The sequence below is a fragment of the Macrotis lagotis genome, chromosome X (assembly GCF_037893015.1).
Source record: "Macrotis lagotis isolate mMagLag1 chromosome X, bilby.v1.9.chrom.fasta, whole genome shotgun sequence".
NCBI classification, from domain to species: domain Eukaryota; kingdom Metazoa; phylum Chordata; class Mammalia; order Peramelemorphia; family Peramelidae; genus Macrotis; species Macrotis lagotis.
The window spans coordinates 632,767,401-632,791,379 of record NC_133666.1 but is presented as its reverse complement, the minus strand read 5'-3'; the positions used below and the strand labels follow the sequence as shown (position 1 = coordinate 632,791,379).

Below are 23,979 nucleotides of genomic sequence, written 5' to 3'. Positions count from 1 at the left end.
CTAAAGGTCCCTTCTAGTTCTAAATATATTCTCATTATTTATCAAATTTTATAATGAAGAACTTAAAGAATATCATTAACAACAAGAGAAGCAAAATTATTGTAGGAAAAACCTCTGATCTTGGAGTCCTAACACCTGAATTCAAGTCCTGTGACCTGAGATTATTAAATTTACTTGATTAAATCTTGTTTCCTTCTTTCTTTCAGATGAGAAAATCACTTTAAACTAGCTCCACACATTCTTTGTGGAGAAAAGGAAAAATATCAGCTTTTGTGAAACTTATCATATTGGGGGAGATAACAGCAACCTATATTTTTATATATATATATATATGTTATATATATATATATATATATTTATATATATATGTACAGAATACATTTAAGGAAGATACAAGGGTCTGATGGGGTGATTACCAGGGAGGATGATACTTTGGGATGAGTCTTGAAGGAAATTGCTGATTCCATGAAGAAAAGGCTAGGAGGAAACATATTTTAGTCACGGGAAAGAACCTTTGCAAAGGTGTGGTTAAGTCGAACCTGGTGACCTTTAAATGCCAAACATTCAATCCTAGATGTCATTAAAAAAAAAAACACTTTTCATTAAATAGAAGTTCATTAAATTAGGAGAGTTGCATAATTAGATCTGAACTTTAGGAAAATCATTTTGGCAGTTGTGTTTTAGATGGATTGGAGTGAGAAAATATGAGCAGGAAGGCCAATTGGTAGTTAATGGAATAGTCAAGTGAGGCTATAAGCTAGGATGGTAACTGTGAAAGGAGCCAGGGAAATCTATGTAAGAGATTTTATTTTGGTAGAAATGAGATTTGGCAAGTGATTGGATATGTGGAGTGAATGAGCAGGCCTACTAAGATTATAAACCTTATAAAGTGACTGAAAAGATGGTACTTTTGATTAAAATGGAGAGGTTCTGAAGAGAGCTGTCTTTGGCTAGGGTTGGCTAGAGTTCTGGAGTATGGAAAGGTGAGCTCCACATGGTTCATTGACTTTGAGATGTGTCCAGGTCATTTAGTTTGAATTATCCAGTAATCTCTTGTTGTTTTGGGGTTTGAATTTGGGTGAGAGACTAGATAGATAGAAAGCTGAGTTTGTCCTTCATTTTCTTTCTTTTCTTTTTAATTCTTATTTTGTACAAATAATGTTTTTATACATTACTAAAATATTCTTGTTTAAGAATAAACATAATACCCTCTCCCCCCCAAATATAGACCCACATGAGCAATAAAGTAAAGGGGAGAGAAAAATTAAAATTATTATTAATAATAATAATAATAATAGTAGTAGGTATGGCCAGGTGGCGCAGTGGATGGAGCACCAGCCCTGGAGTCAGGATAACCTGAGCCCAAATCTGGCTCTGTACACCCAACAATCACCCAGCTGTGTGACTCCATGCAAGCCACTCCAACCTCATTGCCTTGCCAAAAAAAAAAAAAAAAAGACCCAAAATAAAATAAAATAGTAATAATAGTAGCAGCAGCCAGGTGGCGGACATAGCACTGGCCCTTGAGCCAGGAGCGCCCAAGTCCAAATCTGGCCTCAGACACCCAACAGTCACCTAGGTGTGAGGCCCTAGGCAGGCCACCCAGCCCCATTTGCCCTGCAACCCCTCCCACCCAATAAAAATAAAAAATGTACTTCAGTCTGTGTTCCAACACCACCAGCTCTGTCGCGGGTGGATCACATTCTTGATGATAGGTCCATCACAAAAGCTTCTTCCATATTTTCCACTGTTGCCATTGCTAATTGCAACTCCCTCTATTCATACTTCTCCACTGCCATATACTACATTTTCTCTCTCCTTTCACTCTGTCTCTGCTGTAGGGTAGCTGAGTGGCACAGCAGACAGATCCCTGGCCCTGGGGCCAAGAGGCCCCGAGCCCACATACCACCCCTTAGGCCCAGCATCCACCCAGCCATATGGTCCCGGACAGACCATCCAATCCCAGCCTCTTGCTAGTAGTAAAAAAAGAAAATGTCTTATATCTGACCACTCTCCCCCCATGGTCCATCCTCTCTTCCATCACTCACATTCCCCCCCCCCCCACCCCCCTTCTTTCCTTCTTACTCCAGATGTCTATACCTCATCTAGTATATATGCTGTTTCCTCTCCTAGCCACCTCTGATGAGAGTGAAGATTACCCCCTTGCATTCCCCCTTACCTTCCCCCCCTTCCATATCATTGCAATAGCTCATTGTAATAAAGAAAAATCTAGTATATGAAATATCTTAGACTATTCCCCCTCTCCTTTTTCTTTCTCCCATTACATTTCCCTTTTATCTATTGACTCCATTTTTTACACCACATTATATCTTCAAATTCAGCTTTCTCCTGTGCTTCATCTACCTGCTCTATTAATTGAGAAGGTTCATATGAGTATTATCAGTGTCATTTTTCTATACAGGAGTACATGTAGTTCATCATCATTAAGTCCCTCATATTTTCCCCTTCTCCAATCTATGCTTCACCTGAGTCCTGTATTTGCCTTGCAAAAAAAAAAAAAAGCAAATTTACTATTCTCTGCCTCTTTTGCTAGCTAATAATCCAAACCATGCCTTCTACCTGTGGATGTTACCAAAGATTCTGCCCCATGTTCCCCTCTTTTCTTCCTCTAATCTTGCCACCCTATTTCAAGGTAACCTCATCAGCTTCTATGAGTTTTACTACTGGCCCTAGGGAGAGTCTTGAAATCTATGTATTCAACTCCAAACTCTTATATAAATTTCAGTCCCACATCATTAGTTGCTCATTGGACATTTCAAACTAGATGTCCCATTGACACTTAAACTTAACATGTCCAAAACTGGACTTTTTCCCACTAAAGTCTCCCTTGTCCCAAACTTCACCAGAATACCACCATCCTTTCTGTCTCCTGGGTTCTTGATCCTGGTATTATCCTCAACTCCTCCTACATATCCAATCAGCAATTAACAAATCTTGCATTTACTACCTTCAGATCATTTCTCACATCTGGCCCCTCCACTCATATAGCTACCATCTTAGTTCAGACCCTCTTTATATTTTACTTGTACTACTGTTAACAGCATGCTTAAGTGGTCTTTCCATCAAGTCTCTCACTACTGTAATCCATCCCATACTGCTATCCAAGTAATTTTCCTAAGTGTAGGATCTATGACTCACTGTCACTCCTGTACTCAATTTCAATGTTTCCTTATACTTCTAAAATAAAATAGCAACTCCTCTGTTTAACTTTTAAAGCCCCACAGAATTTGGCCCCAATCTGTCTTTTCAGCCTTGATATACCTGGAGTCTCTTCAAACTAGCCTCTCTATATTCCTCACAGATGATACTCATCTCCCATCTCCATACCACTCATTTCCCCAAGATTAGAATGCATTCCCTCCCTCCCTCTGCTTCAATCATTCTCTTTCCTTAAGACACAATTCAAGTACCATCTTCTTCACGAGCCTTTCCTGTGTTCCTCCCCCCATTCACAAATGATAATGTCTGACCTCCCTCACAAACTATCTTACATATATTTAGTGCTCTTTATTTTAGGCTGTACATACACATATGCACTTGTCTCACCCCTTTAGAACGTAAATTGTTCAAAAACTGGAGTTCTTTAAACATATATCCCTAGTATTGGGCACAGATGCTAAATAAATGCATGATTAACTGGTGGATATTCTGGAACTTCCCAAAGGATATGGCACTGTATCAATCCACTCCCTTCTATAAAACCATTGAAACTCTGCTCTCTATTGATTTTTCCTCCTTTGCTGAATCATCTTCAATATAATATCCCCCATAAATGTGACATATTCATAGGCAACTATCCTAGACCCTCAATTCTCTTCTCTCTACTTCCAGAAAGTGAGACTGGCAACTTAGTTCATCACCCTCTTACTCAAGTCAGTTCACATGCTTGTCATGGCATCACCTCCCTGATGTTGTGGTCTTCTTTGAAAATGAAGGGCAGAGCCAAGATGGCGGTGTGAAGGCAGCACTCCCTGATAACTCCAACCCCCCCCAACCCACCCCCCAAAAAAACAAATGAGGGCTCTAGCCAAAATTTAGAGGGGCAGAACCCACAAAGACTGAGTGATACATTTTCCCAGTCCAAGATAACTTAGAAGTTTCAGGGGAAAGGTGTGTTTCACCAAGACCTGGGGTGGGAAAAAAAGCCACAGTGCAGCCCAGCCCAACCCAGCTCAGAGATCACCAGCAATAGCTTGAAGGGAAGTGTGGAGTGAGGAGTACAGCCGCAGAACCTGCAGCGAGAATCAGGAAAAAGCATCCTGCACCCCCCAGAGAAGGTAAGGGAAGTCTGCAGAGAAGATCAAAACATATACTCTGATTATGATAAAATCCAAGCTTCTGTATCCAAAACCTCCAAGAGAAATAGAAAATGGGATCAAACTGTGGATGAGCTCAAAAAAGACTTTGAAAAAGCAATTCCGGGAGGTGGAGGAGAAATGAGAGCAATGTGGGAAAATCATGAAAACCAAATCAAAAGCTCAGTGAAAGAAATATAAAAAAACAATTAAAGAAAATAATATGTTAAAAACCAGTTTAGGCATAATGGAAAAAGCAAAACAAAAGGCAAATGAGAAGAATGCCTTAAGAAGCAGAATTGGCCAGCTGGAAAAGGAGATAAAAAAAAGCTCTCTGAAGAAAGTAAACTAAAGGAAGCTGATGACTTTGCAAGAAATCAGGAAGAAATAAAACTCTTCCAAAAAAGCTAAAAATTAGAAGAAAATGTGAAATATCTCATTGGCAAAACAACTGACCTTGAAAATAGATCCAGAAGAAATAATTTGAAAATTATTGGACTATCTGAAAGCCATGACCAGAAAAAGAGCCTAAGCTTAATTTTTCAAGAAATAATACAGCAAAATTGCCCTGAGATCCTAGAAGCTGAGGGTAAAATAGAAATTGAGAGAATTCACTGGTCACCCCCTGAAAGGGATTTCAAAAGAAAAACTTCCAGGAATATTATAGCCAAATCCCAAAACTCCCAAATCAAAGAGAAAATTCTAAAAGTTGCCAGAAACAGACAATTCAACTACCGAGGCTCCGTAGTCGGCATTACACAGATCTGGCAGGATCTACATTAAGGGCTCGTAGGGATTGGAATATGATATTCCAGAAGGCAAAAGATCTTGGTTTACAACCAAGAATGAATTACCCAGCAAAACTAAACATCCTCTTTCAGGGGAGAAGATGGATTTTCAATGAAACAGGGGACTTTCAAACTTTCCTAACGAGAGGACCAGAGCTGAACAGAAAGTTTGATCTCCAAGTACAGGACTCTGGTGAACCATAGAGGGAGTGGAAGAGAGGGACTAACTATGAGGAACTTGATGATGTTGAACTGTCTGTATTCTTACATGGGAAGAAGATAATGATAACTCATGAACTTTTTCATTTATAAGAGCCATTAGAAGGAGCATATATAGACAGGACATAGGAAGGAGTGGAATATAATGGTATGATGTGGTAAAGGTCAATGGGTGATGGGGGAAAGTATTGGAAGGAAGGAAAAGGAGATGAAGAAGAAGCTAAGAGATTTCACATGAGTCAAAAAAAAAGCTTTTTCAATGGAGGAGGGGGGAAGGCAAGGGGGAATGAATGAGCCTTCATTCTCATCGGAAATGGCTCAGGGAGGAAATGGCATACACAATAGGGTGAGGGAATCTTGTCTTGTCCTGGAGAATGATAGGAGGAAAGGGATGGGATGAGGGGGAATGAGAAGAGGGAAGGGGGGAATACATGACAGAAGAGAGGCAAGATCAAGGGAGAGGGTACTCAGATGCAACATGCTTTTGGACAGGGCCAGGATGAAAGGCCAGAGCTGAACGGAAGCAAGTGGCTTGCCCAAGGCCACATAGCTAGGTATTTATTAAGTGTGTGAGGCTGGATTTGAACCCAGGTACTCCTGACTCCAGGGCCAGTGTTCTGTCCACTGCACCACCTCGTCTCCCCAAGAATAGTAAATTTGGAAGAGGGTATGTCAGTTGAGTAATGATAGGTTGTTTAGAAACCTGAGATACATAGAATCATAACTTGAGGAACTGGTACTGTCTAATGAGGATTTTTTAAGGGTGAGATAGCCTTGGGTATGACTGTGGGGAAGGGACCATTAGAGGGAAATGTTGAAGATTTGAGAAGGGAGGAATTATGGGAGCATAAGTCTGTTTGAGAATTTGTGAATGTAAAGGTGTTAGCCTTGACAAGAAGGGCTCTCTGTTAGAAACTGAATGAAGAGTGAGGTCAAGGGATTTTGAGATGAAAAGAATAGGAGATGGGGAACCATACTGAATGGCCTTAGCTTTTTCAGTGAAGTAACAGACAAGGTCCTCAGCTGAGTGCTGCCCAGGAGAAGGATGGGAGACTCATGAGGATTATGGAAAGCTTATTAGCTTTGACAATTAAAAGATATTGGGTAACTTAAAAAAGTAATTTCAGTTGACTTATGAAGTCTAAAGATAGATTGTAAAGAATTGAGAAGTGAGTTAGAGAAGAGGGTAAATAGTGGGTGCTTTTTCAAGGAGTTATGACTTTAACACTTCTGAGTCTGAAGTTTAGAACCATTTAAAGTCTTATAGTTCAGGCTCTGCCTTCATCTTTTCTGAGGGATTTTAATTAACAGCAATCAGTGAAAAGTGTCTTTCTTGCTCTTCATAGGAAGCATAGGAAGTTCATATTTTCATTTAATGATCGGACTTACCAAACTTCCTCGTGTGTGGCTTATTATTGTTTATACCATCGTGTACAGTAGAATGAACCCTCTGGATTTGGAGTCAGGAGACAGGTTTAGTTTCATATCTGCCAGACACAGCTAGGTATTTAAGTGTCTGAGGTCGAATTTGAACTCAGGTCCTCCTGACTCCAAGGACAGTGCTCTATCCACTGTGCCACTTAGTACACTTAGAGGATACAGTCTCAAATCCAGCTTGACATTTATTATTTGAGTGACTGTGGGCAAGTCATTTAAACTCCCTCAGGTTTAGTTTCCTCATCTGAAAAATAGACTTGAGACCGGGGTTATCCATCTTTGCTTTTTCTCTTGTTATCTGTCAAAGAGGGCATGCCCATACTATGTGTGTGACAAATGTTTATTTTGTAGTAAATTTTGTTCAGAGTACTTTTAAGTAAACCCATTATCATTGGCAAATACTTTTCTAGTTTCCTGGTGACCAGTTTTTCTGTTTCTTCTCATTTCTGAAACTGGAATAAAATATTATCTAACATGGGATACACTGATTTTTTTTAAGCATGTTTTCAATATGAAACATTTGACATCAAAGGCCTTTTATAACTTAGCCCTCTCCCACTTTTGCAGTCTTCTTAGGTCATGCAGGGATTCTTTTTAATCCGCTGACAGTTTCATAAATAACATACTCTGTCTCCCGACTCAGGGCATTTTCTCAGCTTGTTCCTCCTGCCTGGGATACTCTTTCTCTTCATCTCTGTTTTCTGAGTTCCTTCAAGTCCCAACTTAAAATTCCATTATTTTTTGACAGAAAACTTTTCCCAAATCCTATTTATCTCTTGCTGACCCCTTTTTAGGACATCTCATTCACTTTTGATGTTCACCTTTCATCCATCTCTTCTGTGGCTTCAAGAAACTGTAATATGTGTAGCAGTTACACCTCAGTAAAATTGTCTCAGCCATAATGGGATAAGTTGAAGGTAACCAATAGGCAGGTCCATCAGTGAAGTAGGAGAATGGATAGATTGATCATGAAGGTGCCTGAAGCAAACTTGAGAGTCTTGAGAACTTGAACAGACATCAAAGACACCAAGGTCATCCACTGCATTCCAGGTTATCACCACTTGTCTTCACTTTTGTCCTGCGCCTGGACTCTGGTTAGAAGATGACGACTGCACAACTTTGATATACTCTGATTCTCAGGATACCACCTTCAAAATGAAGGAGAAACAACAATTTTATTCTGTATATAACTTGATTGTATTTGTATACTATCTCTCCCATTGGATTGTGAAATCCTTAGAAACAAGGATTGTCTTTTGCCTTTTTTTGTATCCCTAGCACTTATCGCCATGCCTAGTCTATAGGAGGCACTTAATATTTATTAGTTGATTTTCCTATGTGAAGAAAGTGATGATCACTTGTTCTGTTTTGGGCAATATTGTCATTTCTTTATCTTGCATCTGGGTTTGTTTTAACTTTTCTTTTTCCTCTTTCAGGTAATCCCACCCAAGGAGTGGAAACCTAGGAAAACTTATGATGACATTGATGACATGGTGATTCCAGCTCCCATTCAGCAGGTGGTGACGGGACAGTCTGGTTTATTTACTCAGTATAACATACAGAAGAAACCCATGACAGTGGGAGATTATCGACGCTTGGCCAACAGTGAAAAGTATGTTCATCAGCCTAGAGATTTATTATGAGCATTTTCATTGAGTAGTAAGGAAACAGTGCCTGGGTGTTACTCCTCTGTTGCCAAAGGAGATGGGGTGGGTGGTTAATTAGTTTTGTCTTCATTAATTAAACACAACCCCCCCCTCAAAATTTTAGGATGAGAAGAGTTCAAATCTCACTTGTGATACTTACTGTCTATGTGACTTTGGGAAACTTACTGGACCTTATTATTGGCAAGGAATTATATAAATGTTATTACCCTTTCTCCTCTTCCCATGAGTGTTTTGTCTCTTAACAATTAGATAATTTATGTTAATAATTTTTTTATTATTTGTCTTTATGACTCAGCAGTAAGGGCTGAGTGACAAATTTGTCAGAATGCTTTGAAATAGAATCTTCATGAGTTGGGAAGTTGCATAAGAAGACCTCATGTTTTTCTGTTCTCAGATTTTATGGCGATAAGTTTTCTTCCTTTTCTATGAGAGGACTTTTGACAAGTACTCAATAGTGCTGGTTCTTCAAAAAAAATTTTGATTTCATCCTTGTGGGCCTTTCTAGTAGATGTTATTTATGAATTAGTCAAGGATGGGGGAATGAGAAAGAGAGGGGAGTTGTGAGGAATTCCTAATCTTCCTGGTCAATTTTCTAGTTATACAGGCTGATCTTTGGGTGACAGGGCAAAAAAAAAGGCCATTTTTTTAGTAGAATTTGTATTTTGCTGGCATACTTTTTGAGAAAGGAGAGAGCACTTCCAACATGTTGAGGCATCTGTAGGACCTGATGGTATATACTAAATCATAGGAGAAGAGAGGACATTTGAATTCATATATTGTGTTTCATTTCCCTGGCCAAGACTCAGACTGTACCATTATGTCAGTCTTTGTCATGATGGAATTTTATTCAAAAATCATTCCACATTTGGATATTTATGTAATATAGAAAAGAACATATGTAGCATAGCTATATAGAGAGAGCAGAGGTTAACCTGAACTTTCTGGGGTTTTTTTTTTTTTTTTTTTTTTGGTCTTTTTTGGCAAGGCAATGGGGTTAAGTGGCTTGTCCAAGGCCACAGAGCTAGGTAAGTGTTTGAGGTCAGATTTGAACTCAGGTACTCCTGACTCCAGGGCCGGTGCTGTATCCACTGCGCCACCTAGCTGCCCCAACTTGAACTTTCTAACAAAGTTTCCTTATTTTGAATAATAGAATGGATTTCTTTGAAAAATGAGCTCTCCACCACTGGAAATGTTCAAGGAGAAGCTTGTTAGTGATATTGTACAAGGGATTCTGGTACTAGTTGGGAGCTTTGTCTAAATCTTATGATCATAGGATTTAGCCCTGGAAAAGGCTTCCTGTTCCATCCTTCATTGTACAGAGAAGCAAACAGAGTCCTTAAAGGATCAAGTGACTTCTCAGGATTACATTGGTACTGAATAGCAGGATAAGAATCAGGGTCTCAAACTTAGATCCCAGGGTTTTGGCTTCTGTATCATGAGACCTCTGTGGGGGAATCTAAGGCCTGATGGTATATCCTGTCCAAGGCTTTGTTGGCAGCAGTCTTGCCCATCTGTCTGTTAGCAAACATGAGAATCCTCTGAAAGGACATGACGGTAGCTTTGTCAGGAAGAATTGAGACCTCTTTTGGAGCAGTAAATTGCAAATTCAGCTTAAGGGTTACTTTCAGCAGCATATGTGTGAGTGAAGGTCATGGATGGTATTGAAGACAGAGACAGTTTTGAGACTTGATGACTTTTTTGGTTCTATTTCATTAGGTATTGTACTCCTCGACACCAAGACTTTGAAGATCTGGAGCGTAAATACTGGAAGAACTTGACTTTTGTATCACCGATTTATGGAGCTGATATCAGTGGTTCTTTATATGATGCAGTAAGTGTGCTATATAAATCATTTCCAGTGTCTGAGCCACTGAACAGATACATTTTTTTTAAAGATGTCCAGTTAGAAATTATTGACATTTAACCAGATTAGATCACTCATTAGCTAGTATCAGTCCCTCTTTTCTCTCCTTGAGGGAGGAGGCTGGTTTCTAGGATCTCTCCACTGCCATTATCCACTTAAAAAAACAAGTTAGTGTACATTGCTCACAAGGAGCTTGCCATTTAATATGGGAGGCAGCACATAAAAGGAAGCAGAGGGGCTGGGAGGGGAGGGCAGGGTGGTGGAAACAGTCACATATCCTGAAATGCGGATTCTGAAGGAATCTTCCATCTCTGTGCACTCTTTCAGTCCTAGTGCTGTATCTTCTTGCAGAATGAAGATGTTCTAGGACATGATGAGCTACAGAGAAGTATCATCAGGTGGGAAATGGGCGAAAATAAACGTAACAAATATCTGTTAAGTCAGGAGCAGGGATCCACCAGCCTGCATTGGTGTTGTATTACCAAGGCAACTGCAAGTAGGACTTGAAATTCAATAAGTCTAGGAGCTTTTTTAGGGGTGAATTAGACATTTGACCAAATATATAGCCAGTCTATACTGTAATGAATATCTAAATGGCCCTTGGGCAGGAAAAAAGGTTTCCCATCTCTGCATTAAATGCATACTATGGGAAAAACATCTTGTTGGCTTTCTGGACACAGATTCCAATTTATATAAGACAAGTTTCTGCTCTGAGTTCTTATGGTTGGATTAGGAGAGAGGGATAAGATGCCAATACTGAGCCAAAATACAGAACTTGTTACAATGGCTGCATTAAGTGCTGAATGAGGCTTAAAAAAACTAATGGGGCATGTGGGAATGGAAAGGGCTTCTTTCAAAAGGTGATATTAGGTATTAAAGGTGGGAATTCAGTAGACAAAAAAGACATTTCAGATACAGAGAACACGGATCAAAAGCATGGGGGAGGAAAGAATGCAGAATAGTTCATTCATTGTGACTGAATTATTGAATGGTAAGGTAGGTAGGTGTAGGAAGTAAGGCTGGAATATTGCAGCCTTCTTGCAGATTGTGGTGGTCTTAAAATACTAGGTTGGACTATTAAAATGTATTCTGAAAGTAGTAGGGACCCACTAGAGATTTTTAACATAGTGGTGACATAATTAGATTTATCCTTTCAGTGACAATGATGGATTGTAGGAGAGAAGTCATCGAGCTGGCTACTCTAATATTATAGACATGTGATCTTGAGGTCTTTTTTGTTTTTGTTTTTTTTAGGTTTTTGCAAGGCAAATGGGGTTAAGTGGCTTGCCCAAGGCCACACAGCTAGGTAATTATTAAGTGTCTGAGACTGGATTTGAACCCAGGTACTCCTGACTCCAAGGCCAGTGCTTTATCCACTAGGCCACCTAGCCGCCCCCAATCTTGAGGTCTTTTAAGAGAATGATTGCTATAAGAATAAGAGAGGAAATGATTTTCCATGCCCCTGCTGGTTTGCATACTTATTCCTAACATAGCTTATTAACAAAGCACTTATAGTAGAAAGTTTAAGGGAGCTAGGGTAGTGCTGATCTGTGTCTTTGACTCAGACTACTCTTTTTTTGGGGCGAGCGGGTTTGCAAGGTAAATGGGGTTAAGTGGCTTGCCCAAGGCCACACAGCTAGGTAATTTAAGTATCTGAGGCTGGATTTGAACTCAGGTACTCCTGACTCTAGGGCCGGCGCTCTATCCACTGCGTCACCCAGCCGCCCCTATTTTTAACTTTCAATTAAAAATTTTTTTGTTTCAAATTCTTTCCCTTATGAACCCTTTCCCCACCCACTGAGAAATAAAGTTTATGATATCAGTTATGTATGTAAAATAATGCAAAGCATATTTTCATCTTAACCATGTTGTTAAAAAAAAAAGATAGAGTGAAAAAAGTATGTTTCCATCAAGAGTTAAGAGTTTATCAGTTCTCTGGAGGTAGGTAGCAGTTTTCAACATGAGTTCTTTGGAATTGTCCTGCATCATTTTCCAGATCAGAAGAACCAAGTCACTGCTTATCATTGTTACCATATTATTGTTAACTGTATACAATGTTCTGGTTTTCCTCACTTCATTTAGTATTGGTTTATATATGTTTTTCTGAAATTATTCCCTTCATCATTTCTTACTGCACAGTAATATTCCATCACAATCATATATCACAACTGGGTATCCCTTCATTTCCAATTTTTTGTCACCACTGAAAGAACTGCTATGAATATTTTTGTACATAGAGGTCCTTTTTTCCTTTTCTTTGATCTCATTGGGACATAGATCTAGTATTTCTGGGTCAAAAGGTGTGCAGTTTTACTGCCCTTTGTGCAGAGTTCCAAATTGATTTCCAGAATGGTTGGACCAATTCCCAGCTCCACCAACAATGCATTAGCACCCCTGTTCTTTCACATTCCCTCCAGGATTTGTCATTTTCCTTTTCTCTAGTTTTTCATCCACATTTTGATTTGCTTTGCAGATGGACAGTTACTTTATTAGAGGAATATTCAAGCCCATAATTAAAAAACATTTTTAAATATTTGGTAGGCTGGAGCATGTTGTCATTTTTGTTGGGTTGTTTCAGTTGTGACCCCATTTGAAGTTTTCTTTGCAAGAATAATGGGGTGCTTTGCTGTTTCCTTCTCTAACTCATTTTACACATGAGACATGAGGATACTGAAGCAAATGGGGTTCAGTGGTTTTCCTAGGACCACCCAGAGATCAAGTTTGACTTGAGAAGGTAGTCTTCCTAATATCCACTGTGCCACCTAGCTACCTTGTAGAGGATATAGCTACAATAATAATTGATTGAATTTGTATTTTAGAAGCTCTCACTTGATTTTTTGAGATGGAGAATGTGAATCTAATCACTTGTATAGATGAGAAACTTGCTAGAAGAGGAGGTAAAAACCAAGACAGCAGGTATCCATGTGCCAAGGGGCTTATTCTAGATTTGAACTCTCTTAGATCAGCCCTCTCATTCATTTGATCTATCTCCTGGTTTGATAATGTCATTTCTTTGGATCATAGTTTCTCAAGACATTAAAATAGCTGAACTCTTTAGGGATAAAATCTGGGCCTTTTTTCTCAGCAGTTCAAAGTTGAGGCTTGCTATGAGCACCCCATATCATTATTTCTCAATAATTAAAGTAATAATTCACATCTATGTGCTTATTTATAAACCAAGCACTTCACTGATGTTTGACAGAAGTCAGGGGTTGGCATTTGGAAACCTCAAGATTTTATCTTCCAATAGCAAAGAGGGAAATGGACTTTTGGCCACCTAATAATCGCTGTTTGAGGTTAAAAATTTTGTTAAAAGCAAAATTTTTTTTTTCAAGGAATGAATATGCTTTTCTGTTCATTCAATTTACTTTTCAGTTCAACCAATATTTAAGAAATGTTTGCTGTGTGCGTAGCATCTACAGAGTTAAGATAAGACAAAGCCCCTGTTTTGGATTTTTCTTGGCAAAGACAACTAGAGTGGTTTCCCATTTCCTTCTCCAGCTCATTTCATAGATAAGGAGACTGAGGCAAAAAGGTCAAGTGACTTGTCCAGTGTCACCTAGCTAGTAGTGAGTGTCCTAAGGGTGTCTTCCAGACTCGAGGTTAGAGAATTAGGCTGGCTCTCTGTCTACTGCAACACCACCTAGCTGGCCTGACCTGACACTCCTCAACATGGCTTAAGCCTGACTACCATTCACTTCACACACACACACCCTGTGTTTAACCAAATTCAACCACTTCACTGTACTTGGAGTTGAGAAGACCTTCTCTCCCTCTCTTCCCTTCCCCCACCCATTTTCAGAAGCATTTCCCATGCTTGAATTTATTCTCTCCTCTCCTTAAAGGGAATTCTTGATTCCCTTTAAGGACTTGTCTGATCCAGCTGCTGTCTCTTATAGAACCTCTTCCCTAGGCTCCAATTCTCCTGTATTTGCTTATTTGTGAGATGTTAGATGGAGGCTGTGTGAGGGGAGAAGACTGTGGCTATGTGTTATGACAAGTCAGCAAGGATTTATGAAGTACTCTTTATGCACCAACCTGGGGCTGTTCTCCACTGGGGAATGGAGAAAGGAGGGCAACCCCTGTTCTTAGGGAACTTCTAGTTTACTTGGAGAATTTAGTACCTCTAGGGAATGGAAAAAGGAGTTTGAGGAGACCCCTGGGAGAAGGTAACCTGCCAGATGATCTGTAGGGTGGTCCTGAGAAGGAATGAAGAAATGTGGCTGACATGGGCAGAAGTGGCCAGTCTTCTGGAAAGAGGCTGCAGGGTCTTGTTAAACCTCTAGGAGCAAACAAGTTGTACATGGGGAAGGTGTCTGGAGAGTCAGACCAAGAGCTTGGCCTAGAGTCAACAAGATCTGGGGTTCAACCTTGCCTCTGGCAAGAGCTTCAGGAACCTGAGCAAATCATTAAACTTCTCACTCAGGCAATTCCCTAAGATTTATCCACTAAATCTGGTGGAGGGAGCTGACAGAATTATAATTTCCTAATGTGATATGCCCCTGTGTGCCCTCTCATTTTGCTGCCCATTTTTGTCTTTTTATCCCCAAGGTCTAGCGCATTGCTATGTGAATAGTAGGGGTTTTAAAAATTGTTGAATGTTACCTTATTTGGTGGTAATGAATGATAGATAGCTATTGTAAAGGTAGCATTAGCAGGTTTTTTTAACTGAGCACAATCAAAAGTCAAAGGGAAGGATTTTGATTGTCTGCCCTTTCTTTAGGATGTAGAGGAGTGGAATATTGGGAATTTGAACACCCTTTTGGACATGGTGGAACATGAATGTGGGATTATCATAGAAGGCGTGAACACCCCCTATCTGTACTTTGGGATGTGGAAAACCACTTTTGCTTGGCACACAGAAGATATGGATCTCTACAGTATCAATTACCTGCACTTTGGGGAACCGAAATCTTGGTGAGTGAATTGAATCTTGAATTGGTCTGAGATCTGCTGTTACTGAATTATGTGTGTTGGCTTAATCTAAGACAGGGTGGGGGAGGAGGACTGAGAGCATAATAATACCTTGGATTATTGGAAAGGGGAGATGGGAATTAGTTGCTATCCTTAGTGTCCTTCTCTTGTAGGGACTTGGATCAGATAAGGCTTTGGTGGTTTCTGATGGAGGAGGAGGTGGGGTGTGTGTATGTGTGATAGTAATGCTTTCTTTATTCAGCAGTATCAAGAATACAGATGTTTGTTAGAAGACAGCTAAAGTTACCTCTTATCCGAGCTATTTTTATTTCTTTCTATTTATTTTCATTGTTAATTTTATTTTTTTCCAATTATATGCAACCATTTGCAAGTTTTTGAGTTTCATATTTTTTCTAGAACTCTCTTCCTTCCCCTCTCGCCATGGAAGTGAACAATCTGGTAAAAGTTGTTTTACATACTTCTATATAAAGCTTGTTGTGAAAGAGGAATTAGAACTAAAGGGAAACAAAACCATGAGAAAGAAAGAAAAAACATAAAAGACCTTTTTAGAAAGTTGCTAACAAGTTGTCTTTGATCACTGAACTCCTGTGAAGAGCTGCATCCATTATAGTTGATCATCTCACAATGTTGCTGGTAATATGTACAATATTCTTCATTCTTCTGGTTCTACTCACTGTCACTTCTTGCAAGTCTTTACAGACTTTTCTAAAGTCTGGCCACTTGTGATTTCTTACAGAATGATAATACTCCATAGGATTCATATACCACAATTTGGTCAGCCATTCTCCAGTTGATGGACATTCCTTCAATTTCCAAATTCTTTGCCACTACAAAAAGAGCTACTTTAAATATTTTTGCACAATGTAGGTCTTTCCCTCTCTTTTATGATCTCTTTGGGATGCAGAACTAGTAATGGTGCTGTTTTTATTTCTTATTTGACAGTAGAAATCTTCATAAGATGTGATCACATTATTTTCCTGTCTTATTAAATAAAATATGTTGTCCTCAGTGGCTGTTGATGCTATACTCTCTGGTATATAATCTTGTATTTCTAAATTTTTCCTGCTCTCACCTCCTTTTTTTCCCCTCACCTCACTTCTTTGACTTTTTCTTTTGCTGACAAGTTTTTTGCCACTATGTAAAAAGCTGTTTTAAAACCTTGTTGCCCAGAAGTGCATCTAATAGATACTTTTACGTTGATATTCTCTTGATGATAGCCTGAGGTGGCTTTATGTTTTAAAAACTATTTTCTCCTTGATGGGTGGTGGGCATTGTCTTGGAATTCTGAGAAGTCACTAGTAGATTTCTCAGCTGTTCTATTTTGAAGAATAAGCTTCTTTATGTTTTTCATCAAACTATTTATTATTTTGTCCTTTGATGGAAGACTTTTGATTTTTGTTGCCTTTCCATAGGCATCTTCCAAGGATTTTATTATTATTCCAACTTGGAGGGAAAAAGGAAGTAAAATGCTTAATATTTGCCATATGGTTCATGGGAACATGATTTGGAAATAGAAAGGGTTTTAGAGATAATTTGTCAGTCCCTTAGTTTTACAGATGCAAAATATGAGGCCCATAGTTTGTGATTTTAAATTAATTCAGGTAGTAAGTGCCAGTGTGACAGTAGGAAGGATCTTAAGCACTTTTGTCTTCTTGTATGAATTCATTCAGTATTTATTTAATGCCTTTGTACATTGGATTATTTACTTGGTTCTAGAAGGAGACAAAAAGTTCTTATCAGACAGGATTGATACCTTCAGGGTTTCTACTTTAGTGAGTGATAAAGCACCTACTTGGTAAGTTCCCAAGAGAGGTGCAGAGTAAATACTGTATTGGGAGATGTGGGTCATGTTATTATTGGCCTAAATGGCGTTTTGGTTCAGGCAGCAGTCACTATGTTTATTTTGTGCTATGTTATTTAACACTGTGAATACAAATCTGAACAGGAAGTGTAACTTGTCAATAAATAAGGAGGCATAAGAAGAAAAATCAGGGCTTTGATGGTGGCAGGGAATAACATGGTGGTGGAGAGTCAGGGGTGAAGGCCAGGAAGAGTTGAAGAAAGAAAAGAGACTGGTCTGGGTTGACAAGTAGCTTTAAACGGAGGACACACAGGAGCAGAGGGAACTTGGTAGAGTAAAAGTTGGGAAGGAAAAATATTTCAGGCTTAGAGAACAAAATGAATGGAAATTATAGAGGGTGGGGTTTAGTTTGTCTGGCCAATGACCTATGTGGAAAGGGGCAGAAGAGGAGAGAAGGCTAGAATGGGAAAATAAATATGCATTTATTAATCACCTACTAAGCATTGTGCTAAACTTGTTACAGATGTTACCTTATTTGATCCTCACAACAACCCCAGGTGCCATTATTATCACCATTTTACAGTTGAGGAAACAGAGACAAATGTAGGTTAGTTGACTTGCCCAGGGTCATACAGCTAGGAAGTTTCTGAAGTCTTCTTGATTGGAGACCATTGTCCCCTTCCCACCTAGATTCTTCTAACTGACCCTGTAGATAATCCTATTGCAATAAATAATAAACTTTGGTATAATATCTATCCTGGCCACATGTTTAGATTATAGAAGACCCATTATGTTAGACAAGCTCTCTTTAATCTAATATCAGTCTAAATTTCTCTCTTTTGACACCAAAACCATTGAGTGGCATCTGTGGCGGTTTCATCATCTGCTGCTAGCATAGACACAGATAGGAAAACAGTGTCAACAACAGGTATTGGTCACCTTGGTATAAATTAATGAATGAAAAAGCTTACTATATACCCAAACACTGGAGGTACAGATACAGGAAGAAGGTCCCTGCTTTAAAGGAGCTTCTGGCTCATAAAGATATGGCGTTAGTGGCCAGACTCATGGGTTTTGCCTGGGATTTCACAGGGGAGATGTTGAGAAGAATCTTCTGACTTTGACTGAGAATATGTCTGTAAGCAGTGGGAGGATGGATTTGCTTATGTGTCCTTGGATAAGCAGGTGCCTGGACTTGGCTTCGAGATGGTGTGCAATTTAACCTCAAGATGGGAACTAGAGGGCCAGAGTCTTGATTTTGGGGGTGGGGTGGCAGGGCAGGAAGATGGCCTGTCAGCTCTTGGGCTGCAACAACAACACAGGTGGAGAAGCAGAGATGACCTGCCTAGCATTGCACATCTTCTCATGCATGAAGATGGCTACTACACAGCCATCCCTACAAATCTCACCGAAGTAGCCAGTCACTTTAAAGGCTGGTCTTCCAGATGGTGGTCTCTTCTTCCTCCCCCCCCCCCCCCCCCCCGTGCTTTCATTGACTTTCTTTTACCCCATTATATTGAACTATATTGATTTTGTTTTAATTTTCCTTCCTTTTCATCTCTCTTCCTTTGGTTTCCCTTCCTCCATATGCCTAATCTATGACCTTTAAAGTGTGGCTGCTGCTGTAAGGGATAACAATGTAATAGATGTTTTCAGTTGGTCCTCACATATACCCATATAGCATATACCCACTAGCAAAGGGTCCAGATGATGTCAGATTTTGTGGCATAGCAATCATCTTTGTCATTGTTGGCAAAATGGGTTAATGCATAGGATATAACATAAGGAGGAATTGTCTTTTGATCTGAATTGTCTCTTGATCTCACCTTAAGACCGTTCTCTTTCGAAACCTTATAGTCATCCACCATCCCAGAAGTATCTATTTTCCCTGCTTTCAACTGTTGTGTATAGACCGCTTGGGGAGGGGCTGATGCCCTCAGTAGGGTTATTGATACTAGATGCTGTTTTTCTTCTCTTACAACTCAACTGACCTGTCTCTTGATTGTCTAAAAACAGCATCCTGGAGAGGGAGATTTGCTGGCCGGTTTAGAGTGATTGAGTAACATCTGTAACTAGGAATGCCACTTTATAAGCTGAGAGATAGAAAAAAAATTTTAATACTTATCTTTTATCTGGTTTAATATTAAGTTCCTGTTTTCCTGCTATAAAATAAATAGAATGATATTTATATAACACTGTAAAGTTATTAGGGAAAAGTACCATGAAGCTAATTTGATATCATTGATTTTATAGATCCTCATGGAAAAGAATTATGACAATGAGTTGCAGTTTGATAATAGTAAGCAAACTGGATTCTGGTGTTGACTCAAACATCAGTTTGATGTTTGACTTGGGTACTTAGTTTCTCTTATAAATTTAAAGAGATTTAAACTAAATAATGATGATAATATACAACTTTCATTTGTATAATGCTAAGTTCACAAAATGTCTTTCTTCACAGCATTCTCATGAAGCACAAATATTATCATCCTTATTTTAAATGGGAGGGGTGTGTGGCATACATGCATTCACATAGGGAACGGAACTGAAACTCCCAGGAATTCTCTGTGTAGCATTGCTGACAGTGGCCTTTGCTTGAACTCCCAAAGCAACCCCTTTCATTTGTGGACAATTTTAATAAGTAGTTTTTCTTAAATCAAGTTGAAGCTTGCAACCCTTGATCCTAATTTTTTCCTTTGGGGATAGGAAGAAGTTTCATTCCCTTTCTATTTGAAAGATGTTTAAATATATGAGGAATTCTACTATATCCCCTTCATCCAAAGGCCTCTTTGTTAGGCTAAATATTCCCAATTTTTCAACAGAAGCTCATATGAAGCCCTTCACAATAGTGGTTACCCTCTTTTGGATTTGCAGCTTTATTTCTAAGTGTTGACCTCAGAACTGAATATAGTACTTCAAATGTGATCTCCCTCTCAGGTAACCTTTCATTGAGGCGATCTCACTGTTGCTTGATAGGATGTCTCTCCTTGTAGCCTTAGATCTCATCATCTCTTTTGGCTGCCACACCACACAATTGACTCATTGAGTTTTTTTGTAATCCACAAAAATCCTGAGGTCTTTTTCAGAACTGCAGATGTAGCCCTCCTATCTCTCCTTCCCTCCCATAGTATGCTTGTGAAATTTATTTATTTTTAAATACTTTATATATATATCCCTACTATCTTTCATCCTCGATTCAGTACAGTATTTAGGCTCTTTTAGGATTCTGACTTTATCCTGCAATATTTGTGATCCCTGCCAAGTTTGTGGCATTTTAAAATTTCTTAAGTGTCATCTGTATCTTTTGTCTAAGCTTTTAATAAAAATATTAAATAATGCAGAGTCAAAGACAACCTTGAAGCATTCCATTAGAAACATCTTTCACATTGGACCATTAATACCTCTTTGGGTCTGGTCAGTCAATTATAAAATCCACCAGTTCTTTCTTTTAATTCATATATTTCTATCTTGTTCACAAGGATAATCAGTGAGACTGTCAAATATCCTGTTCGAGCTTAAATAATATTGTTGTATTTATTTCCAGGGTACTTGATAACCTAAATTGTTGCCATTACTTCAAATGATCTTTTCTAACTTAAGTACCCAGTGTGAGATTGTTTTATTGGTTGAACACGTAAAGTTTTTCAGTGAGAAACATTTTTTCACTGAAGAAAATCAAATAAATGAACAACTTGGTTCCGGGTGCTGATGGGCCTCAGCTCCACTAGGTGGTGCCATGGGCACACCACCACCAGGCCTCTTCTGTGATCAGAGTTGGGTTGCCACGCCACACCAGGGATGGACTGAAAGGGCCAGTTTGGATGTTTTTCTGGGTAATCACCCTCTGCACAGGGTTTGTCTCCTGACCTCTGTAACCCCGAAGCCTGTGCAGAGCAGTTGCTGGTGTAATCTCAAGATTTTTAGGCTGGAAAATGACTTTCATTCCTCATTGGGATCAAATGCTTCCACAAGGACTGTGTCTATTTTATCTTTTTGAGAGTTGGCTTTCCATTTATTGACAAGGAACTTTTTGTAATTTTCCATGAGATAAAATTTTACCAATCTCATTCCCATGTTTGGTGATGTGAGTTTTTGTCACCCTTGCCTGTATTCTTTATGAACTAAAATGAGAAAACCTTTTATTAAAAACAGTTAGGAGCAGCTAGGTGGCGCAGTGGATAAAGCACTGGCCCTGGAGTAAGGAGTACCTGAGTTCAGGTCCGGCCTCAGACTTAATAATTACCTAGCTGTGTGGCCTTGGGTAAGTCACTTAACCCCCATTGCCTTGCAAAAACTAAAAAAAAAAAAAATTAAATTTTGCTTTCAGAGCCACATTCTTTTTCTTCTATTCATTTCCCTAGTTGAGGAAGCCCTGTCTTACCCTTTTAGTATTTCCCTTCATGCACTCTGTGATCAACCATTCTCATCTTCCTGCCGTTCTATAACAACTACCACTTCATTGCTTTTGTCCTGGCTGCCCCCTCTGCCTCAAGGGTATTCCCTCATCACATGCCAGTGGCACAGTCGCTGTTTCCTTCGAGATTCAGCTTGCGTACTTTTTGCATGAGGACTTTTTTTAGTCCATGCATTTGCAATGCCTTCTTTTCCAAGGTTGTCTTACAAATAAGATACATAACCATGCTTTGTTAGTGCATATATATGTACTTGTCCTCTTCCCCAATTGTAATGTAAGTTTCTTGAAGAGCAGGTACTATTAAATACTTTTTCAATGTTTTAATAGTAGTTAAGAGAGCAGAAACTTCAATAAATGCATCACTGTATTAGGATGGTAACAATAAATACCTAGCATAGTTTCTCTACATATAGGAGATTAATAAATGCTTGATGTTTAATTGCTTCTATTTTCTTCCCTTGCGTGTCAAGCAGAATGAGTCCAATCCCCTTTACGTGTGGCAGCCCTTCAAATATTTGAAGATGGTATACCTCTCCTTCATCTCTCTTTTTCAGGTTAAGCATCCTCATTTCCTTTAACCAGGCTAGCTATGGCATGGTGTCCCTTCTAAAATTGGGCATGTAAAACTGAGCGCAAGATGGTCTGATGACAGCATAGTTTCTTTCATGTCCTGGATAACTGTCCCTCAGGCTTTTTTTTTTTTTTGGTTGCTGTATCACATTATTGAGTCTATACTCCATTAATATCTCCAGCAGAAATGCTGTCTAACCATATTTTCCAGTTTGAATGAAGATAACTATGTTTGAGTATTCAAAGGACCATCTTATGGTAGCAACAAAATATAGACTTGTTCTTTTTAGCCTTTGATGACAGAGGTAGAAACAATGGACAGATCTCTGTAGAGAAGCAGATTTGGGTTAAATATTAAGAAAAAAATTGTAACAATAGGAGCTGTCCAAACGTGCAGTAGACTCTCCTTCACTATAGTTCTTCAGGCTTAGACTGGATGGCCACTTGTCAGGATTGTATTGTTGGGGAGCTTTTACAGCTCAGATATTAGAATAAAAAAGTTCTGAGGTCCTTTCCACTCCTGAAATGGTGAATTATATGTTAACATGACAATATGAGGTGCGAACAGCTGAAAATGGAATTCAGAATGGGAAAGCAATGTGATCTTTTGACTGGGACTCTTGTATTCTTGTATTGTTTTGGAGGATTCAATTTCATTCTTTCTTCACTAGTGGATTGTAACACATCTGGAGGTACCTGGGCAATGCCCTAGACAGAATTATTGCCTGGTAAAACCCAACCTCTCCCTCTCTGCCTTGAGCCATCCTTTAACTTTACAGCAACATCACCTGCTTCCTTCTCCCTTCCTTTTTTAGCACTCCAACCTCCCCTCATTCCCATCCTGATTAAAGTGCCTTCCCTACTCCAACTTCACCTCCTTCCTTTTCTAGGCTTAGTCCTGCTGTCTGCTAACAACCTTGCAGGTTGCCTCTAGCTGCATCCCCAGGCCCCCAGACTTCCTTTCTGCTCTCCTGCTGGGCTGGTTTTCCCAAGTAGAGGAAGTTCTTGGAGAGGAAGAGGGATTTTATTTTTTGTATCAACAGTACTTAGCACCATGCATAGCACTTAGCAAGACTTAATAAATTATTTTTTCATTCCTTCCTTAATTCTTTCCTTTGGCATGAAATAGATGCAAATCATTTTTCAACTTGCCTACAGGGCTGATGTTTCAGAGAGAAAAGGTAAAATATGACATATAAAGGAAAATTTAAAAGAAGATTAGCTTGGGTATGAAATTGACTCCTATGATTAATTAGCTCTAGTGAGAAAGACCCCCCTTTTTATTTTTTTTTAATTTTTTAAAGTTTAAGTTTTTGCAAGGCTAATGAGGTTAAGTGGCTTGCCCAAGGCCACACAGCTAGGTAATTATTAGAAGGCCCCTTTTTTTTAATGAGGCTGTAGTATCAGTAAGGTGCACCTGAGATTTGAAGAGAGGGGAGGAATACAAAGCCTGGAATTGGTGGAGAGAGAGTAGTGAACTTGCAGACCTTGCAGAGATGTAGATCCCCTGTTTTTGTTTTAATCATTTCTTGTTTCTTGATAATCCCTTTTATTTAATCTTGTTCATCTCCAATCCAAAATATATTTGATATCCTCCCTTTCCGCTCTCTGATTAGTTTTGCCTTATAGCAAAGATTAAAAGTGGAGAGAAAACATTTCACTAAAACAGCAGACAAATCAATCTTCAAAGTACTATATATTTCAAATTAATTTTACTTGATAGTTGTTTAGAGCTCTTTTTTCAAAAACTCTTGAAGTGACTGGAACTTTTGTCACGTCACAAAATCAAGATCTAAAACTGTTGGGTTTTTTGAGGTATTTTGCTTGTGAAGATTGTTATAACATTCCCATTACTTTTCTTAACAAAGAAATATTGACAGCAGCGTGTCTTAGTAAAGAAAGAGTCACCCCAGTGTGTCATTATCTTCATGATAATAAGGGATTAAGTCTATGTAAGAAAACCCCAGG

General features: G+C 39.0%; 1 protein-coding gene across 4 annotated transcripts in view; it reads left to right on the top strand.

The window, feature by feature from the left end:
• The window catches only part of KDM4B (lysine demethylase 4B), a 257,679-nt gene that overhangs the window by 54,050 nt on the left and 179,650 nt on the right, over nt 1-23,979 (top strand). For all 4 annotated transcript variants that reach the window (XM_074203930.1, XM_074203931.1, XM_074203933.1 and 1 more), the window contains 3 exons: nt 8,197-8,372; nt 10,144-10,258; nt 15,015-15,208. In XM_074203930.1, coding sequence (XP_074060031.1) covers nt 8,197-8,372; nt 10,144-10,258; nt 15,015-15,208 — 485 coding nt within the window. The remainder of the gene's footprint in view (nt 1-8,196; nt 8,373-10,143; nt 10,259-15,014; nt 15,209-23,979) is intronic.